At 52.7% G+C, this 19,209-nt stretch overlaps 1 protein-coding gene across 2 annotated transcripts in view; it reads left to right on the forward strand.

Annotated features, from left to right (window-relative positions):
• The first annotated feature begins 8,142 nt into the window (after positions 1–8,142).
• The window catches only part of EFNA3 (ephrin A3), a 44,422-nt gene continuing 33,355 nt past the window's right edge, over positions 8,143–19,209 (forward strand). The window contains exon 1 of one of the 2 annotated variants that reach the window (XM_072983899.2): positions 8,143–8,544. In XM_072983899.2, the coding sequence (XP_072840000.1) occupies positions 8,429–8,544 (116 nt within the window). In that variant the 5' untranslated portion in view covers positions 8,143–8,428. The remainder of the gene's footprint in view (positions 8,545–19,209) is intronic. The other variant, XM_072983898.2, reaches the window with a different exon arrangement.

Consider the following 19,209-nt stretch of genomic DNA (forward strand, 5'->3'; position numbering starts at 1 on the left):
TGAAAATAAAACTTGTAGCCCCCACTATTACTAATCAAGCAGTTATTTAAGTTCATGTAACCTTTGGGGCCCCCTCTCCCCGATAGATGCTTGTTATTGGCATCAGATATTGTCTTTCAACTGCCATCACTTAGTTTTCCCTATGGTATTTTTAAGATGTTAGAGGTTTTTAGCTGTGATAGATATTTAACCTGGTTTTAGTTCCCTCCCTCATACTACAGTGTATTGAATTGTACTGTATTGTGTTGTTTTTATTTGATGTACTTTGCAACGGCCTGTGTGCTACGCAATAAACTTATATGTATGTATGTATGTTTTCACTCTGCCAGAGGAAAGGGATCCCCCTGTTTTTTTAAGGGGAGCTATTTCCATACATCCGTGTGTGTACAAGAGGGATTCCCGCTCCTGCGCACGGGTGGCACTGCATGTGGCAGAAGGTGGTGGCTGGCACGCCACGGCAGACAGAAAGGCAACACGCTCCCGGTGGCCTCCACCGAGCGCCAGCTGGGAATCTCACACGCCTCCCCCAACCCTACCTTGCTTTCCTCTCTTCTCTCTCCCCCACCCACCCATTGCTGCTCACAACACACTCATCCTCTTCCCCACCACCACCACCCCGGTCCCTGGCACTGCCCGTTCTCCCTGTCGGCACTGGTTGTGCCGTCAGCCTGCCACGGTTCCATCCTGCCGGCTGCGCCGTGGGCGGGCGAGCGGGGAAGGGGAGGGCTGCTTTGGTGCTGCAGGCAGCCCGCGAGCCTCCGTCGGCCTGCCTGGCGAGACGCCAGGAGGAGAAGGACGGGGTGGTGGCCGCCAGCGGGGTGGTGCATCGCTCGCCCGGGCGACCCTGGTGAACCCCCTCCCTTGGTGGCAAGGGGGAAAAACATGAGGGTGCAGAGCCACTGGGGGGTTGTGAAGTGGTATCCACACGCACACACCACACACCCTCCTTGTGTTCTGCAAATCTCGGTGGCTATCCCAGTCTTTGGAGATGGGTTGTGTATCACTTCTGCCCAAACAACCAAAATCTCCCCACTACATATCCCCCTGAATATTTATCCCTAGGCGGGCACCTTGGGTTCGCTTTCTATTGCAAGTGCTGCCCTTTGGTCACGTCAACGCCACCGCAGCCCACGTTTTGATGGCGAGGTCTCAAAAGGGCCCCTTTTTGGCCTGTGGTGTTGTCCTTGATACTACGTAGGTGCAGAAGGACACCAGAGGCTTCTCCAGATCTGAGGTGGCTTGAGGTGAAGGAGGAGAACCTGCCGTCCTCGTCCCCCTGCTCACACCGACCTGCCGGTTGACTGCTGAACACGGGAAAGCATCTCCAGAGCCCCAAAAGTTAATTTACATGCAGGATAGAGGTCTTCCCTCCAAGAGAGGTGTAGACCGAGGTGCAGGGAGCATGAGGAACAAGCTAGGAGCTGCCAGGGAGGGTCTCCCATCTGCCACCTGAAGCAGGTGGGTCCCTCTGCCTCATAAAAGGTCCGGCTCTTTGTCTTGGCCAGATCTCTGGATGATCTGCATGTGTCTTAACCAATGGGTTCCATCTACCCACCCGCCGACCCATCTATCCATCCATCTCTTGTTGGTCCGTCTGTCGGTCACAGGACCTGAATCGATTAACTCGCCTAAAGCCCCCGGGGGAGATTTTGAATCCGGGCCCAGCCTCTGGAGTGCTACCCTTGAGAAGAGGGAGGCGATTCGGGGCCGAGTGATAAAACAGCCCGCTCTGGGAGATTCGTGGAAGCAGGTAAACCTTCTCCAAAAGGGTGAGGTTTTGGTGCAGCCCAGCAAATAGCTTCTGATGATCTTATCTCCGGCTGTGGACGGGGCAGGGAGCTGCCAAGAGCAGGCCGGTGGCAGATCAGCCCCCCCGGCCCCGAGGAGGAAATGCACTACTAAAAATCCGACCGAAGCAACTATGGGTCAGCCTCACGTTTCCATGTGCTAGCACCATCCTGAGAATGTAGGATGCTCTGGGGGGGAAACCATCGTGCTGGGAAAGGTGGAGGGCAGCAGGAAAAGAGGACCCCCAGAGACAAGATGGACGGACTCTCTAAAGGAAGCCACAGGCGTGAGTTTGCAGGAACTGAGTGGAAGATGGGACAATTTGGCGATCGCCCCTTGATGGGGTTCCCTGGTCGGAGAGGATCAGGGAACACTGTGGACGGATGGCGTTCGGTCCGGGAGGCTTCTCACTGGCGCTCCCGGCTCTCTTCATTTTAAGGGTTTTTCACCCTCTTTTAGCTGAATCCAGACACCCCCCCCCCACGGAGGGCTCTTCTCCGGGACCTAGAGAGAAGATCGCAAGGATCCAGTGGGATCAGAGCGGACTTAACCCTTCGAGCGCAGGCCGGGATGGCACCGGACAGGTGAGTGAGTGGTCCAAAAGGCCACCCAGAGCCTCTGAGTCTGTGGCTCTCTCCCCCCCTGCCCCCCAATACAACACACACCCCTTCTGCCTTCCCACTTCCCCTTCCTCCCACCTCCTCTGCCCCCACCCGGGCCCGCCATCAGCCCAGTCGTTCAGCGCTTGTTTTTTTCCATGTTACATTTTCTCCACTTCGCTTCCTCAGATGAATAATTAATTGAAGCTTTTTTTGGTCTTTCGGCTTCGTTTCACCAGCCACCTCCCTCCCTCCCTACGTGTGTGTGTGTGTGTGTGTGTGTGTGTGTGTCTGTGTGTGTCTGTGTGTGTGTCTGTGTGTGTCTGTGTGTGTTTACCCTGTGCCCAGCAGATGGGCACCTAAACGCCATTACTTCCCCGGTACACACTTCACACAAATGAACACCCTTTCCCCTATAGCTGTACACACACACACACACACACACACACACACACACACACACACACACACACACACACACACACACACACACACACACACACACACACACACACACACACACCTGGCTCCTCTGCCAGCAGGTTGAGGACAGCAGGGCCCAGATCCAAGGCAGAGTCCGGAGAAATGCCATTCGTAAGGACTACAAACCCCAGAATCCCCCAACACAGGCAGCAGCTGGGCATTACTGGCCAACTTTAGGACTTGTTCTCCCTGTCTGGCCATCTCTTTCTAATGAAACCATAATAGATGGTTTTATTAGAAAGAGATCTAGAGGCCAACAATATATATAAAAATATATATATTGTTGGTCTACATAAAGACAGTCTTCAGAACAACCCTTGAAGGTAGGCCAGGCCGAAAGTCCTCGGTTAGACAGAGGTTCGCTAGATGAATGTAATACTTCCGGCATTCTCCGTGTGGGGTTTATTACCTTGTCAGAGTAACTCTGCTGTTTTGCATGCCTTTTATTTTTATGGCTGTTGTTATCTTTGTCAGCGGCCCCAGGCGATGCAAAACGAGGAGGAAGGCAGGTATATAAGCCTTTAAAAATAAATAAATAAACGAATAACCCTAATGGTAAGTGAATGGTTGCTAGGTGAGGCAGGAAAGTAAAGCAGCGTTCAACAATAAACACAGACACACAAACACACACACAATATATATATATATATATATATATATATATATATATATATATATATATATATATATATATATATATATATGTATGTATGTAATCAGATCTATATTATGTACATATATAACCGATCTGTATTATTCATAACAGAACAGATTATTTGTATATTTGTTCCTCGACACATTTATATCCCGTTCTGTGTCTCGAAACAAAACACTCAGGGAGATTTCCGCATCTATCGAGATGATCTATATTTATTTCGATAATCTAGATGATTTAGATGGATCGCTGTATCTACAGGGTAGGAAATAGATAATAAAGCAGTGTTAATTTTAAAAAGAGAGAGAGAGAGAAAAGCCTTCTGGAACATTTAAATATATTAATATGTCGCCACTGAGGTGGGGTAGACCCATCAAGTCCTGAAGGCCTCAGAATATAAATATTCTCTCTGCTCCTCAAAGCCCTACTGTGAGGTAATTTTTAAAGCCACACACCCCTTCTTAGCGAGTGGTGGGTATTCTTTCATTTCTGGCAAGGCAACAAAACGTGGCCACAGGGTTTTTCGTTCTGGACTACACCACCCAGCATCCCCCAGCCGGCTGGCAAGGGGATTATGGGAGTCATAGTCCAAAAGCACTGCCTTTTGAAGTGGAAGCCGTGTGAGTCTGTGTACGTTTTTCGACAAGAAACACAAAGCGAAGCGAAAAAAAATGTTTTTTTAATGACATTGTGTTACCTTACAGACTAGCAGCTATATTTTAACGTAAGCTTTCACAGAACGTGGTCCATTTCTTCAGACATATGGGCTAGAATACGGAGACTACCTTCGTGCAAGACTCTGAGATAAAAACAAAAGTGGTGTTTAGTTGCATTTCACGCCTAGTAATGATTTATGACCCCTGTTTTGTATTCAGTTCTTTGAAGCCTGGTCCTGGAAACAGCAACAATGCTTAATTGTGACAAGGAACAAGACGTGGCAGACTTTACCTTTGAGCCTTGTTCCAAAAAAGGTGCGTCTGGTTCGTTGGGAAGGAAAATAACAGTAGATAACGACATAATGATTACATTTGGTAGTGGCTTATGAAACATTGGCTAATATTTAATCCAATGAGATGGGTGTCCAGCATGTGTATATATTTTATCCCAGTTCTTTCCCTCTGGATTCTTGTTCTGACTTTGGAGAAGACAATGTGCCAGCACCTACATGTGCTGACCTGGGGAGGCTGGCATTGGCTGCAGAGGATGCCCAGATTTAAAGCCACTTTGCCCCTAAAAAAACAGGGTTTCTCTTTCTCAAGGGCTGCCCACCCTAAGAATATATATATTCCCCTCTCACCCGGTGACCAGCAAAGGGACCAAGTTCCAGAGCCTCCAGTTCGCACCTCTACCTCTCTCCATGTTTTGTGCGCAACAACCCTATAAGGTAGATCATGCTGAACGTACATGACTGTCTGAAGGGCATTCAAGGACAGTAATGGCTGAGTGGGAATTTTAACCCAGGTTCTCTTGTGCCCTAGTCCGAGATGGTAATCATTACAGTTACTTGGCACTATTAATCATCATCGGAGAAGCTTGGTGTGGTTCTCTGCATTTGTGTGCTTGGCCTTCCCCCCCCCCCGGCCCCCAAGAAGGAAGGAAGATGGAGTGAATGAAGCAGGAAGTTGTTACAATAAGCCAGGAAGGAAACACCTTCTATTGACTTTGCGGGATTGTTCATGAAGAAGGAATGGGGTTGGCGAGGTGTTTCTAAGGAAATAACGCGAGCCGGGAGCCAAGCAATGGCCTGGGCTTCAGGAAGAGGAGGTGGCCTGCCATTGTGTGGATCTGAGCACAGATCTTGAAGGCAAAGGCCCAGATCCTTGCTCAGCTGGGCGAGCGGAAGAGCAGGTGTAAAGGCAGCAACGACCCTGGCTTCGCACATTTCAGCGTTAGCCATGGAATAAGATTTCTGAGGTCCTAGACTTTGTTAGACTAGAACTCCCAGAATCCCCAAAATTTACCCATGTTGGCCGGGGCAGCTGGGGGTTGTAGTCCCTCAGCACCTAAGCATACACCGCCACCCTTGTGTCTCCAACGTGCTAAACCAGCAGCTGTTTTTATCAGGTAGACTACCTCTGAACAGGCAGGTTCGTCTCAGGACGCTCGGGGCCATCTGTTGTTGTTTTTAATTTCGTTGGTTGGTGCCCGAGAGAAGAAAATACACCAGCTTTTCACGCTCTGTTGTTTAAGACAGTTCTCCTCCAGAAGCCCCTCAGTCAGCAAGGAAAGCGATGCAACCTCGGCTCTTCCGGCGTCGCTCTGACATTCGCTCAGATCTGGAACGTCACTTCATCTCCTCTTGGACGTTAGCTCCGTCGTCTTCCCTTCTGTCGTTTCCCTGATCTCAGGGATTAAAAATGTAAGTGCTCTGGGGCAGAGAACAGCGGTTTCCCTCTGAAAGCACCATGGATGTTGGTGGTTCCCCGGTAATAAGAAGACAAATTATCTAACGAATGAAGAGAGAAGATCTACAAGGCTTAGACCTGGCCACACCAAACGGTGCCCTGTTATCTGATTTTTTATTTTTATTTTTTTTGGTGGGGCGATAGATTAACCATGCGCAAGAGGAAGAATTAGGCACAGGCTGGGTGGCGCCGGGTGGACGCAAAGACACCGAACCATCTCAAGAAGGTTTAGGTGGTTGCCTAAAGCTACCACGCAGCCGTCTGGAGCGTGGAAATAGTGGGGTGCCCACCCTATTATTCACGGAGAAGCGATAAAGACGTTCGGCAACCCCGTTTCTCCCAACCCATCGGCGTCGCGGGGATGACGAGAAAGCCAGTGACTACACCGAGCACGCCCTGATCAGGTCTGGTTTCGCAAGCTAAGCAGAGCTGGGGGCTGGATAGGGCTTGGATAGGAGATGATGAGATTGGGCTAGGAAAGGATCTTGCTTGAGAACCCGGACGGCCAAGATGGGCCCAATGGATTGAGGATGATGGTCGTTCCAGGCCTTTCCTTGGTCCTGTTGGGCGCGAGAGAGTCTTCCCCGCCCACCACTTCCTTCTATTCAGCTCCTCGCTCTGATGATGCCCCCTGCTCCTTTAGTCCTAGCAGGGAAGCCGCCTCGCCATCTGACCTCCGATCAGAGCCTGGACGACATCCAGAATCCGACTGCCAAGATTTCCTAAGTTCTGGATCTGTTTGGTGGGAGGGGCCGGGATTCTTTTCAATGGGGAGGAAGGGTGGGGATCCAGAGGCCTCCGTTCCTCCCAGAGATCCCCCCCCCCCGGCCAGAGTTCACACCTTGGCCTCGGGCAACATTCCCGACGCGCCGCAGCTGCCAGGGCAAGTTTAGACACGGCTGGGCCTCGCGGAGTCTCTCCGGCGGGTTGGCTGGCTCCGTGGGTCTGGGATCCCAAGATTCCCCCTGGGGTGGTGGGCCATGAGGCTTCCGTGAATCGCCCCTCCTCCCCCAAAAAAGTCAGAAACACATGGCGGGGTTTCTGGAGAGATGGGCTGGCTGGGGCCCCTGAGATCCAGCAGAGAGATCTGTGCCAAATGTATACCAGCCGGTGCCAGGGCAAAAAACACACCACAATGGGCCAAGAGAGAGCAGCGAGCCACAGGCTATCCTCTGGAACCACCCTCCACCCACAGCCTGATGCCCACCAGTCCTAAACTGCCTGGGGATGATGGGCATTCTAGTCCCACTCCGGGCGATCAGAGAACGCTGTTTGTTCTGCGCTCAGAAAAGAGTAGGGGCACAGCTGGCAATTGTGGTCAGGGTGGGAAGCACTCTGCACAGCCTCAGAGGCCCCATTCTCTCTCTGCAGGTTCCTGAGCACTGACCGCCGTCCCCGTGCCGCCTTCCCTCTCCCTTGGTCAGAATGAAGCCTTCTCCTGGCTCTGCTTGGGGGGGGGAAGAGAGAGAGAGATGGAATGAAGCCCAAACTCCCGCTTTCCTGTCCAGATGTTCGCCACCTGGTAACAATTATTTTCTAAATGGAAAACTTTGCCAGGGGGGCAAAGGGGGGGGGCTTCTTCGGGCTACCCTGGAAGCGTTTGGCCCCGGTCACTCCCTTTCCTTCACACACACACACACACACACACACAGACACACACACACGGATAGAAATGGCTCAGCTTCGGGATCGCCGAGGGGATGGCCCTCCGTTTAAGCTCAGGGGCACCCTTGTTCAACTCCCAACATCACCGGCTGCTGTGCAGTTACATTCAGAGGCTAGTTCTCAGGCTGAGGTGGGTGCTCTCTGCACATTCCCAGAGGACCCCCTGATGTTCCGCTCTGGGCGGGAATTAAAAACCCCCTCGGGCACACGTTTACATCTAAGCTTCACTCCTGATTCTAAGCAGAAAAGCCACACCAGGGGCTGAGAACTACAGCTTGCAGGGGCGAGGGCCCAGGCACTCTGCTCATGCTCAAGAAACCCCCTTCCTATGGCCGCCAAAACCCACTCCCCCCACGCCAAGGGAGGCTGGAAAGCTGGAGGGTGCTAGAGTTGGAAAAGGGGGAGGAGGTGCGTGTATGTAGGATGGGGTGCTGGGGGTGGGAATCATGGGGGTGGGAGGGGCAAGGGGGCGTGGCCAGATGCAGCCCCGCCTCCCCGCCCCAAGCCCCCGCCCCTCCTCCCCTCCTCCGGCGGCAGGCTGGGCTGGCAAGCAGAGCGCCTCGGCGATGGCGAGAGCAGGGCGCACAGCTTAGGGCGCATCGGCGGCTTGGGGGGGGGAGCCCGTGGGAGTCGGCGGGGGCGCGCAACGGGGGCGCGCGCGCGCTGAGGAAGAGGAGGAGGAGCCGTGGCGGCGCTGGCAAGGGGGGGGGGCGGTGTGCGGGCTCCGGCGGCGGCGGCGGCTTTGGCTGGGGATCGGGGGGCTCCGCGGGCGCCCGGGCTGGATGCGCGCTTGAGCGGCGGCGGCGGCGGGCGCTGCGCTCCGGGCGGGCGGGATGGCCGCCCCCTTCCTCCTGCTGCTGATGCTGCCGGTGCTGCTCCTGCTCTGCCACGGCCCCGGGGCCAGCCTCGGCAACCGGCACGCGGTCCATTGGAACAGCTCGAACCCGCAGTGAGTCCCGGACGGAGGGGAAGGGAAGGGAGGGGGGAGATCGGGGAGGGGAGAGCCGGGGGGGGTGTGGGCGTAGGGGAGGGGGCGATGTCAGACCTTGGGGGCTGGAGGGGGACAGGGCGGGGGGGGGCGCGCCTTGTTAAAAAAAATAATAAGAGAAGGGGGGGCTGGAGGGGGAGGGAGAGGGGCACGCGTGCTCGGGAGGGATCGCGCAAGAGGGTGGGTGGGAAAGATCGCGATCCCTGGGGAGACGGGGGGGGGAGGAGAAGCGCGCTTGCAAATACCTGGAGGGGAGGGGAGAGGGGAGGATCGCTCCCTTGCCGGAGGATGGGGGGGGAGGATGAAAGAGAGGCGTTTATGGAGCCCTCCCTACCATTCTCAACCCCGCTCCACCCCCCCCTCCTCGTCTGGCGGCTGTCTGGACTGGGACCCCCCCCTTCTCTCCTTCTCCCCCCCCCCCATCAGCCCTTCGTCCCCCCCCCCCTCGCCCTCCCACCGTCGCCTTCCCCTCTGGGTTCTGCGATTCCAAGCCAGGGTTTCTGTTTCCCCCCCTCCACCCCCCCCAAAATCTAGGCAGTGGGGCCTCCGTAGTGCCGGAAAGGTGAGGCGAGGGGGGTGAGGTGGGGGGGGGTTGGGCTGCCCCCTCCCGTCGAGGATATATTGTTTTTTTCCGACGGGTGTTCCTCGACGGAGTTGCCAGCCGTGGGGGGGGGGACGGGGTGGGGGTCTGGGGGGGGAGGAGGAGTTGGGGCGGATGAAGGAGCCATAAAATAGGATGCTAGGCATGGCGTTGGAGAGGGAGAGAGAGAGAGAGAGAGGAAGGGGGAGAGGGAGGAGACACGAGACCAGGCGGGGTGAACGTGTGAATGCCCTTTGCTCCCCCCAAAACATGCTGGATGCGTGTCTGGGCGGGGGTTGGTACACTCTTCCGCACCTCACCCCCTGAGACCCAATCTCCTGGCACTGGGACACCCCCTTTCCCTCCCCCCCCGCTGCCCCCTTTCCCCCGCTCCTACACGCTAGCAGGGATCCGACACCCCCCCCCAGGCGAGATCCCTCAAGAGGTTAAGGAGATGCTTGTGGGGTCGGTCGGTGGCATGACCTATATATATATTGGTGGAGGCTGGCATGGGCGCCTAGGTGCCCAAGCCCCCACCCACTCAGCCCCCCCCCCCGGCCGTGCCAAGGGGCAGGCTCGCCAGACGGGCCCCGGCGAGGCTGACAGACAGGGGGGGAGACAGACACGCGCGCACGCATTCACACGTGGCTGCCCGGAGGTGCGGGAGCCCCGGGGGGGGGCTCTCCCTGGGTGTGGGTGTCTCCCCATCTCTGGAGCAACCCAGTGGCACGTGCCCAGGCAATGCCAGGCCTCCCCACTGGGAACTGGGCGAGGTTTTAAACACACACACACACACCTTTTGAAACATACCTTCAACTATATATGTGTGTGTGTATATATTCGATTTATTTCCCTTGGCTGGAAATATATATAAAGAGAGAGATCTCCTGTCGGATTCCAGAGGGACTGTTTACTGCAAACCCAAAGGCTACAGAATACTTCGAGCATTTCAGAGGTGGCCGACGGAGAGGGGTTGCCTCCATGCCAGGGCTGTGATGGGCTAGTAGGCCCTTCCCTCCATGCCAGTCTGGTGGGGTCAATTTCCCTGTTTTTTCGTGTTTTTTAATATCCCCCCCCCCAAAAAAATTCTGGACCACATTCCTCGCAAGTCCAAAGAGAATTCCCTAAAAGATCTTAGAAAATCTTGGGTTTATTTCGGTGGGGTGGAACCCCTTTTCCACACCTATGGAGGTGGGTGGCCACACTGCTGTCGGTGTGGCCCCCGGGACATGGATGCCGGCCGGGTTTGTAGGGGGGAGACGCCTCCTGTCTCCCTCTGTGGGTTGTAGGGCCAGGGAGTGAGATGTGAGGTGGTCCCCCCCCTCCGACCCCCTTTTGTGTGCATTTTCTTTTGTGGCTTGTGATTCTCCCTGTTCTTCAGAAATTGGCTGGTGGTCGTCCCGGGGGGGGGGGGACTGGAAAAGGGAAGGAATTTGGTGCTCCCGCTTCATGCCTCCTGTGAGTCAGACTAGGTTTTGGGGGGCTTCAGCGCCTGTATTTGAGAGAGGGGGGTCCTTTTTACGCATTCATGCAGGCTTCAGACATCCTGGCTGGGTGGGAGAGCCACTGGAACGACAGAAACAGTTTGCTTTCCTTTACAGTCCGGACATCGAGAGCTGGGTTGACTTATTAACATGGCGGGGCCACCCTGGCCGGGACGTGGCCACCAGCCACCTAGGTGGCCACCCCGTGGCCTGCAATTTCTCCCTCCTGGCTCTGGGAGGGGGCTTTCTTTCGCCGAGCCGCGCTCCCACCTGCGGCGTGTGGAGACTGCCACGCCAGCCTGGGTCCACGCCGTTCCCGTGGCTTTCGCGAGGGTGCCGGTCCGTAGGGCTCCTCGAGCGATCAAACGGGTCTGCAGAGCGAGCGGAAACGGAACTGTCCTCCCCGGCTTTGTTCTTCTTGCGTGGATCTCTCTTCTCCCTCCTCGGATAAAAAAAATAAAAAATCAATAGGGGGGTTTTAAAGTAATAATCTGGAAATTGTTATGGCCGCCGCGTGAAGCCACAGGGAGCCGGATCGATGGGGGGGGGGTGTTAACGGCGCCTGTGCGGCATCTCGAATCATCACCCTGCGGAGGAGAGGACACGCCGGCCAAGCCACGGCGTGGCGTGGAAGAGGGCAGTGCCCAGCCTGGGCCTGAAGCAATGTGATTTGGGCACACAGCGTTTCCCTCTCGGCTACCCCTTCTGGTGGCCACCTTCCACCAACGACTTCCATTCCCCGGAGAGGCGAGCATGGCGAGACGGGTTTGTGTGTGGGAACGGCTCCTTGGCCTGTCGTTCCCCCCACCCGCCTCCTGTCTCGGCCTCCCTCTGTCTGTCCACCGGGCCGGGTCTCTCACGCCCTCCAGTCCCTCCCTCTTTCCCTGGCCTGCTCTTTTGTGCCTCTGGAGAGAGAGCCCCCCCTTTTCACGCCTTTGAGAATGTGATCTGAGGCGGAAGTCCCAGCCTCATAAATCGCGCCTCTCGCATCGGGCACTTGGCGGGCACGGCACAATGGCCGAGAGGGGGGCCTGTCGCACCTCGGTGGCTGCCGTGCTCAAACCTGGCCTGACATGGGGTGTCTGTGTATATACATTTGTACATTATATATAGGGCAGGAAATCGGGCCTACAGGAAAGAGAGACGCAAGCTTGGAAGCTGAAGGATGGTTGCTAAGGGATGGGTACAAAAGGTTCAGGTAGAAATGGGCCAGGGGCAGACCCACAATGCACCGGGGCCTCCTTTGGGGGACCAAACGGGCACAATGGCGGCATTTGGCGTATCCTCTGAGGGAGCCTGCTTCTCCAGCACCCCAAAGCCCACCGCCGTTGACCGTCTCCTCCTTGGTTTCCTCCAGCTTTGGAGGGTCGCCAGATCCGCACTCGCCACCTAGCCCTTTCTCCTCCTCCTCCCCCCACCCCATTCCCCATCCCTGATCGGGGTGTCGGGGCGCCTGTTTTTTTTGTGGCGAAGCGGCGCGCGGCGTTTGCGGGAGAAAAGGGGGGGCCCTGCCGCAGAGCCGGGTTGCCGGCGCGTCGGGGATATTTATGGCGAAGCAGTGCGGCAAAGACTGGGTTGGAGAGCGAGCGCCGCACGGCGTCCCTTTGCGCCGTCGGAGTTCGGGGATAAATTATCGGCGGGACTGGCCCTTCTGGGGCTCGGTCTCTGGGGGTCAGACAGGCCGTAAACAACCCCTAGCGAGACACCTGCCTTTCCCTCCCTCGTGCGTGGCTTTTCGCTGTCCCTCGAGACGGTTTGTCCGGCTGGCGCCGGTCTGGATTCTCGCCTCTTAGGCTCGGCAGATAGCCTGGGATGGGTGCTGGAGTCTCGTCACCTCTTGTACGAAGCTGAGCGTGGAGGTTTAATAGACAACTGTCTTCCCCTTGGTAGGAGAACGAGGAGACGTCCATCAGTTTCTGTGGCACGTTGTGTTTTTGTCTTTTTCCGGTGCCAAAAAACGGGATCTGTTTTGAGATCCTCCTTCTCCTTCCTGCTGTTCTTCCTGCTTTCTGGCCCAGCCTAACCCTCTATCCAAAGAGGGAGGATGATTCCTGTAGCCATGTGCAATCCCGAAGCTGGCAGGGGAACCTGCCTTTCAGGCATGGGGGGGGTGGTGTTTCCCGGCCATGCCAGCCAAGCGTCCTCTTCTGCTTCCAGAATGCAGGAGGTTGTGTGGGTGGAGCGACGCACCCTTTATAAACCTCTGCTCTTCCTTCCTGATGCATTGAACCGATGCCTTACACAATGCAAGATTATTCTCGTCCTCGGCCAGCTTTGCTTCCTCCGTGGCTCGGAACCACGTCTGTGGTGTCCTTGTGGCCACTCGGGACTGCCTAGTGGCCCCCAGCTTCGATAGACACTAGGAATGAGTGAAAAGCTGAAAACTGTGGGGCTGTTCGTGGATCAACCCGTCTCGTATTTGGTCCTCTTTTCCTGCTGCTTTTCCCGATGCCGTCGTTTCTCCAGCCATTTTACGCTCTAACTAGAACTCAGCCTTGGTTAGATTCGGCTTATTTCTTTCTTGCCATCCGTGATCTCCATAAATTGACCCATCTCCTTCCCTACTTTATCATCACAACTACCCTGCGAGGTAGATCATGGCCTGCCCAAGATCCCCCGTGGCTTACATCTGACTCTGATCCTTCTAAGTCATAATCCTGCACTGCACAACACTGCCTGAGTTCCAGAACGGGCTTGGTGCTTATACGACCTCGTGTTTCGCACCCAGGACAGCCAAGAGCCTGGGTTTTTTTTTTCGAGCATCAACCTTTGCCCTCAACCTCTCCGTGGTCCTGCTCTTTGCGTGTTGGAGCGCCATCCTTGCTAGACGGTCTGCGGGTGGGTGGGTGGGTGAGCGTTTGGTCCCCTTACAGGCACTCCAGACCCCATGCGCCCCAAACCCTCTGAGGAATCTCCCTTTCCCAAGCAATTTATTGTGTCACCCTGATGGGTGTGCGCACGGCGACCTCTTTTTCCCCTGGACAAGGGCGGATGAGGCCCGAATGCTGATGACCTGCTGATTATTCTAGGATGGATTGACAAGCAGCAGGGAGATGGTCGTCCTAAACCCTCCCAAACAAATAGCATGCCCCGTATTTTTAAAATTATCTCCTAGTTTTTTCCTCCAGAGAATCAGAGACTTTCTTTTAACCCAAAAAGCAAGGTTCTCAGTTCAGGAGCTGTTAAACCTCCAGCCGATTGAATCTAAATATATATAAAAGGCACGTTGATGTTTTTTGCTTGTTTATTTGAATGCCTCTTTGAAGGTTTACAGTTCTCCTGGAAGAGTATCAAAAATATATAACCGAGTGTATCCAGTAATAACTCCGTATAAGCATGGTCCTCTCCGAGGAATACTACCGAATAAACCAGCCTTATCTTAATAAGAGAAGGCCAGATTAATTCCTTTCCAGCACGAGTTTGGGGAATTTTGCGAGCGAAAATGGTTTCGGAAATAGAGATTTTTTTTTCAATTAAATATAATCACGGTGCAAAGACGTTAATGCAATCAATAATACAATTATGCCACGCGTAACAACATTGCGTGTTTGCGCAGGTAATCGGATTGGGAACGCAAACGGACGCCTTGTAAGTTGCTACATTGTGGAGCGTCGGAAGAAAAAAGTTCGAAACAAGGAAAGGCATAAAGTCCGGCTGTCTATCCACCCAATGTAAAGTAGCTTCTCTCTTAACTTCCACCAACCGGGGGGCCTTCCAGATCTGCTGGACTACAAGGCTCATCGTTCCCAGCCAGCTAGTAATGGGAGTCATAGTTTGGGAGGGCAAACAGCCCAGGTTAAGGAAGGTGGCAAACAGAGGGATTGGAGAGAGTGCCGATGCCGTTATGTGCCAGAATATGCATTGCTGTGTAGGATTTGAACACAGGTCCTCAAAATGGAATCTTGTAGAAGGGGGTGTGTGTGTGTCTCCCTGTTTACTATCACGGTCTGCTGGGGACCTTGTAGAGGGGGCATTCTTTCCTGTGTTGGGTTCGAATTGGCATGGATACTGCCCCTCCTCATCACCCTGAGTTAAAATCTGGTACAGTGGTGCCTCGCTAGACAGTCACCCCGCATGAGTTTTTTCGCTAGACATTGACTTTTTGTGATTGCTATAGCGATTCGCAAAACAGTGATGCGTATGGGGGAATTTCGCTGGACAATGTTTGGTCCCTGCTTCGCAAACTGATTTTCGCTAGACGATGATTTTGACAGTTCCCTCCGCGCTCGTAAAACGTGTTTTCGGGACCTAAGCTTCGCAAGACAGCGATTTAAACAGTGGATCGGCGGTTCGCGAAGTGGCTTTCCTACGGCCAATCTTCACTAGACAACGACTATTCCCCATTGGAACGCATTAAAACAGGTTTCAACACATTCCAATGGGGAAATGCTTTTCGCTAGACAATGATTTCGCTCAACAGTGATTTCAGTGGAACGGATTATCATCATCTAGCAAGGCACCACTAGTATGAAATGAAGAATAAACAGCCGACGTCTGGAGTTTGAACAGCATACATGGCTTCAAAATCATTCTGTCATTCCACAATATTTTAAATCTGGGCCTTTCATTTGTTCTATTCTCCGTAAGCTGCCCCTATTACTTCCACGTAATAGATGTTTTATGGGAATTGAGTTCCAATTTCCAATCCTTGCTTGGTCATGGAAACTCACTGGGTTGTAGCAGTGGTAAAGCCGGTCCTTAAATAAATCCCTTACCTAGAAAGCCTTATCAGAGGTCCCTTTTGATCTGTCCAGACTGCAGACCAGATGCCGTAATGCTATTATTTTTGCATATTAAGTTAATCCAATCACTGGTAAATAAATAAGCGCTCCCAGTGGGATTCTTAGCCGTGGCGTTTTGTGGCTTCCTAGCATGAATGATTGTTATTCTGTGCCTTTGTAGAAAGCTTCTGGACTAACCATCCCCACAAGGCTAGATTTCACAATTTAACCCTAAAATTGTTACTTTTGTGTTAATGGGAGGATGTTGGTGGAAAGAGTAACAGCTTTGAAAACACAGACAAACACACACTGTTTTCCCCCTTTAGAGGTTATTTTCAAACATTCCAAGCATCCTTTCCCCTCTTTACACAAAACTAACAATTTTAATGCCAGATTTAACACATTGTTTCCAAGTTGCCCTCTCTTTTAAAACTGCAAGTTTTTTTCCCCTACCTCCGCAGACTTCCCATGTTCTGCAGTGGGATTTAATCCAGATGGATTTAAATCACAATTTAAATTATTTTTAAAATTGAAAAAAAAATGGTTGATTTAATTTTTTCCCCAATGATTTAAATTTTAAAAATCATTTTTTTAAAAAAAAATCAGCTTGTGATTTAAATTGATCTGATTTTGGAAAATCATTGGTTTTTCCTCTACCCTGGTCCCTCTTAATTCTGCTGGATGAAGTTTGGATTAGTTTCTCTGGATTTTCTACCAAAGAGGCGCTAGCCAGAAGGAGCGTTTGAGTGGCCACTGTAAAAAGCAAGATGTTGGCTTAGACCACAGATAAGATGAAGGTGGCCTGTAAGTAACCTGGTGGCACGAAACAACAGAGATTTAGCCACATTGATCCCTATCAAGATGGACTACTGCAATGGTCTCTGCTTGGGGCTGCCCTTGGAGATCAACAAAAGAATAATAATAAAAAACAGACCCCATCTTTTCACCGCCCAGCGTTAGTCCAAATGGGCTTCTGGGAGTTGCAGTCCAAGAACACCTGGGGACACCCCCCCCCCAGTTTGGGAAACCACGGCTTTAGAGGGTCAGGATTGCCCCGTGTCATTCTGGTGCTCTTCGTTGTTACGATTCTGCTGGATTATTTCCCTTCTGCTATTCCTGCAAGTCCTGCTCCGGCCGCACCTCATCCAGCCTGCGCTTTGCAGGAGAGTTAAGATGTGGGAAGCGGCAGCAGCTGTGGGCGATGGGCTGGGTGTGGTGGGGTTTGGCCATACCTAGGTTCATGGTGTGTCTGCCTGAAAATATACATATAGTGGTGCCTCGCTTAACGATTACCTCATTAAACGATGAAACCACTTTATGATGAAGTTTTTGCAATCGCTATTGAGATTGCAAAATGACATTCCTATGGGGAAAATTCACTTGGCGATGATCGGTTCCCTGCCTGGGGAACCGATTTTTCGCTAGACGATGATTCTAAAACAGCTGATCGGCAGCTCTAAAAATGGCCGCCCACTGTGCAAAATGGCTCCCCACTGTTTTTAGCACGGATTCCTCGCTTTACAGGCACCGGAAAATGGCCGCCCTATGGAGGAGCTTCGCAAAACGAGCAGGTATTTCGCCCATTGGAACGCATTGAACGGTTTTCAATTCATTTCAATGGGGTTTTTTAATTCGCTTGACGATGATTTCGCTTAACAGCGATTTGAACGCATTTCAGAGAAGGGAAAGGCCACCGTTTGGTTGCTGGAGAGGTGTCTCAAGAACAAGATCCTGTTCAACAGCTTTCCTGCTCCCTCGGTGGGATGCAGCAGCTCGCCGGCCTGCAAAGCACAGTTCGGGCCCTTGCACCTCTTTTGCTGGCCTGCAAAGTAGAGTTGAGTTCCATGCAGGGTATATAAAATGTGAATACCTCCACGGTTTTGATCAGGATTCTTTCTTGCTCTTATCTGGAGATCCCCAGTACGGCCACTCCCCTACAGACCACGCCCGATCATCCTTAGCTTGCAGACTTAGACATGATGATCCAGGCAACGTGATGGTCACCCCCGTCTCTGCCTGTTTTGCTGAACAACTAAGCATCAAAGAGATGCTCTTGCTTTCAGCCCTAAACCTTGCTCTCCCCCTTTGTTTTCAATCCCGTTCCCTGCTCTGTGACAGCCTTATTCTTGCCATTTCTTAAATGCACCTCCTCTCCCACCAAACTGTTCTCGCTAGCTGTGTTTTTGCCTGGACGGGCATACATCTGTAATTAGCCAGAGGACCTACCCAGTTCAGAGACTGTGACCAGAGACACCCCAGGGCGCCTCCTCTTTTCCCAGTTCTACTGGCTGGGTAGAACTGGTAAAGATGAGATGCCACGTGTGGAGTCAGAGCAAACCAAGGACATCAATTCTCCAAGATCTGCTGTCCGATTCCGTTCGGACCGTTTCTGGGCCAAACTGCATAACTTTCAGAAACGGAGAGGACCAAGGGATTTGCTTCCCGCCTAAGCCCCATCCGTTCCCTCCTTCCAGAGGCGGAAAAAGTCAAGAGAGAGAAGGATTATTCTGTGTCTGATCCGGTCATACCCCATGCGGGTCCACAGCGGGGTGGACTCTGGCTGGACAAAAGGCCGCCATCATCCAGGTTGGACAGAGGATCAAGGGTCACCCCCTTGGATTTTACTCACCAAAGGAAAACTCGATGCCGGCCGGTCAAAAACCCTGGCATGCCCTGCAGCAGAGGTTCCCCTTTAAACCGTGGATGAATTAAAGGACCTCTTCAGGGAACCTCGTTGGAAAAGACAGGGTGGGCTGACTGCCGAATCAGGTCGCCCCCGTTGCAGAGTCTGGCAGTCCACGTGCCAAAAATAATAATAATAATAACAAGAGTGTGCATCTCGGAGCCTGGCAGCGACTCTGACGCTCACAAGAGTCTGCGCCATTTTTTGTCCCACTTGTGGCTGGCTGCTCACTCATGGGACTTCCTTATCCGCAAACACAGAGTCCAGAAATGGTGGCTTCAGGTGGTTACAGCAACTGCAATGGCATCTTGAAAAACGAGTGCCGTTATTGTACTATACACCTTTGAGAGCTAGAACAGAAACAGAGGGTTAAAAGACTTGAAGGACGAAGAAAGTGGGCGGATGGGAGTCAGGATTCGAACTCAGTGTGCTGACTTCCCTTTTCCCCGTGGTAGTGCACAAACGGAGTGCGAGGAGAACTGTGAGGAAAGAAGTAAGGATTTGTGAACGGAAGCGCCATCTTTCAAAATAGGACCCCCTGTTTTAAAGAGTATTTAATCTTCCAACCAACCTCTGCTCTGTTTTTCAGAAATGCGATTACGTCTCTATACTCTTCTGGGTGGGATCAGATCTGGCGGTCCCTTTTTTTAGCCCGAGTAAAAATTTCATTGTAAAATTTCAAGATGGAATAAATTGTCCCATTTCTTTCATCTTGAATGATCAGCCGTAACAATCTGTCCGCTTCCCTTCTCGTTACACTGCCAACGTCTTCTAGCTTTGCGCACTGTTTTGGGCTAGTTTTATGATTTCTTGGTCTTTATTCATTAGCTTTACCATTTTGTCCATTGTCTCCTAGAGTCGGGAGACTCTCGGCTCTGATAAATCCATATTTCAAACGCTTCCCTCCGTTTTGCGGTTGCCTGTATGAAAGCCCGCCATTCTGTGCCACGCGACGGGACAGAAAATCTATGAAATCGTACAACCAGCATTCTTAAAGCCAATTTTAAATAATTTCTTGCTGCCGATTGCATGCATTACGTGAAGGAAGCTGAAGCAGCCCATCTGTATTCTAATTTTGTGTGTTTGGCGGGGGGAGCAGGCTATAATCTGGCTGTTCCGTTCAGCCAAATTCTTTACATTTTCCACCCTGATGTGTGC

Source organism: Pogona vitticeps, chromosome 15 (genome assembly GCF_051106095.1).
Source record: "Pogona vitticeps strain Pit_001003342236 chromosome 15, PviZW2.1, whole genome shotgun sequence".
Taxonomy (NCBI): Eukaryota; Metazoa; Chordata; class Lepidosauria; order Squamata; family Agamidae; genus Pogona; species Pogona vitticeps.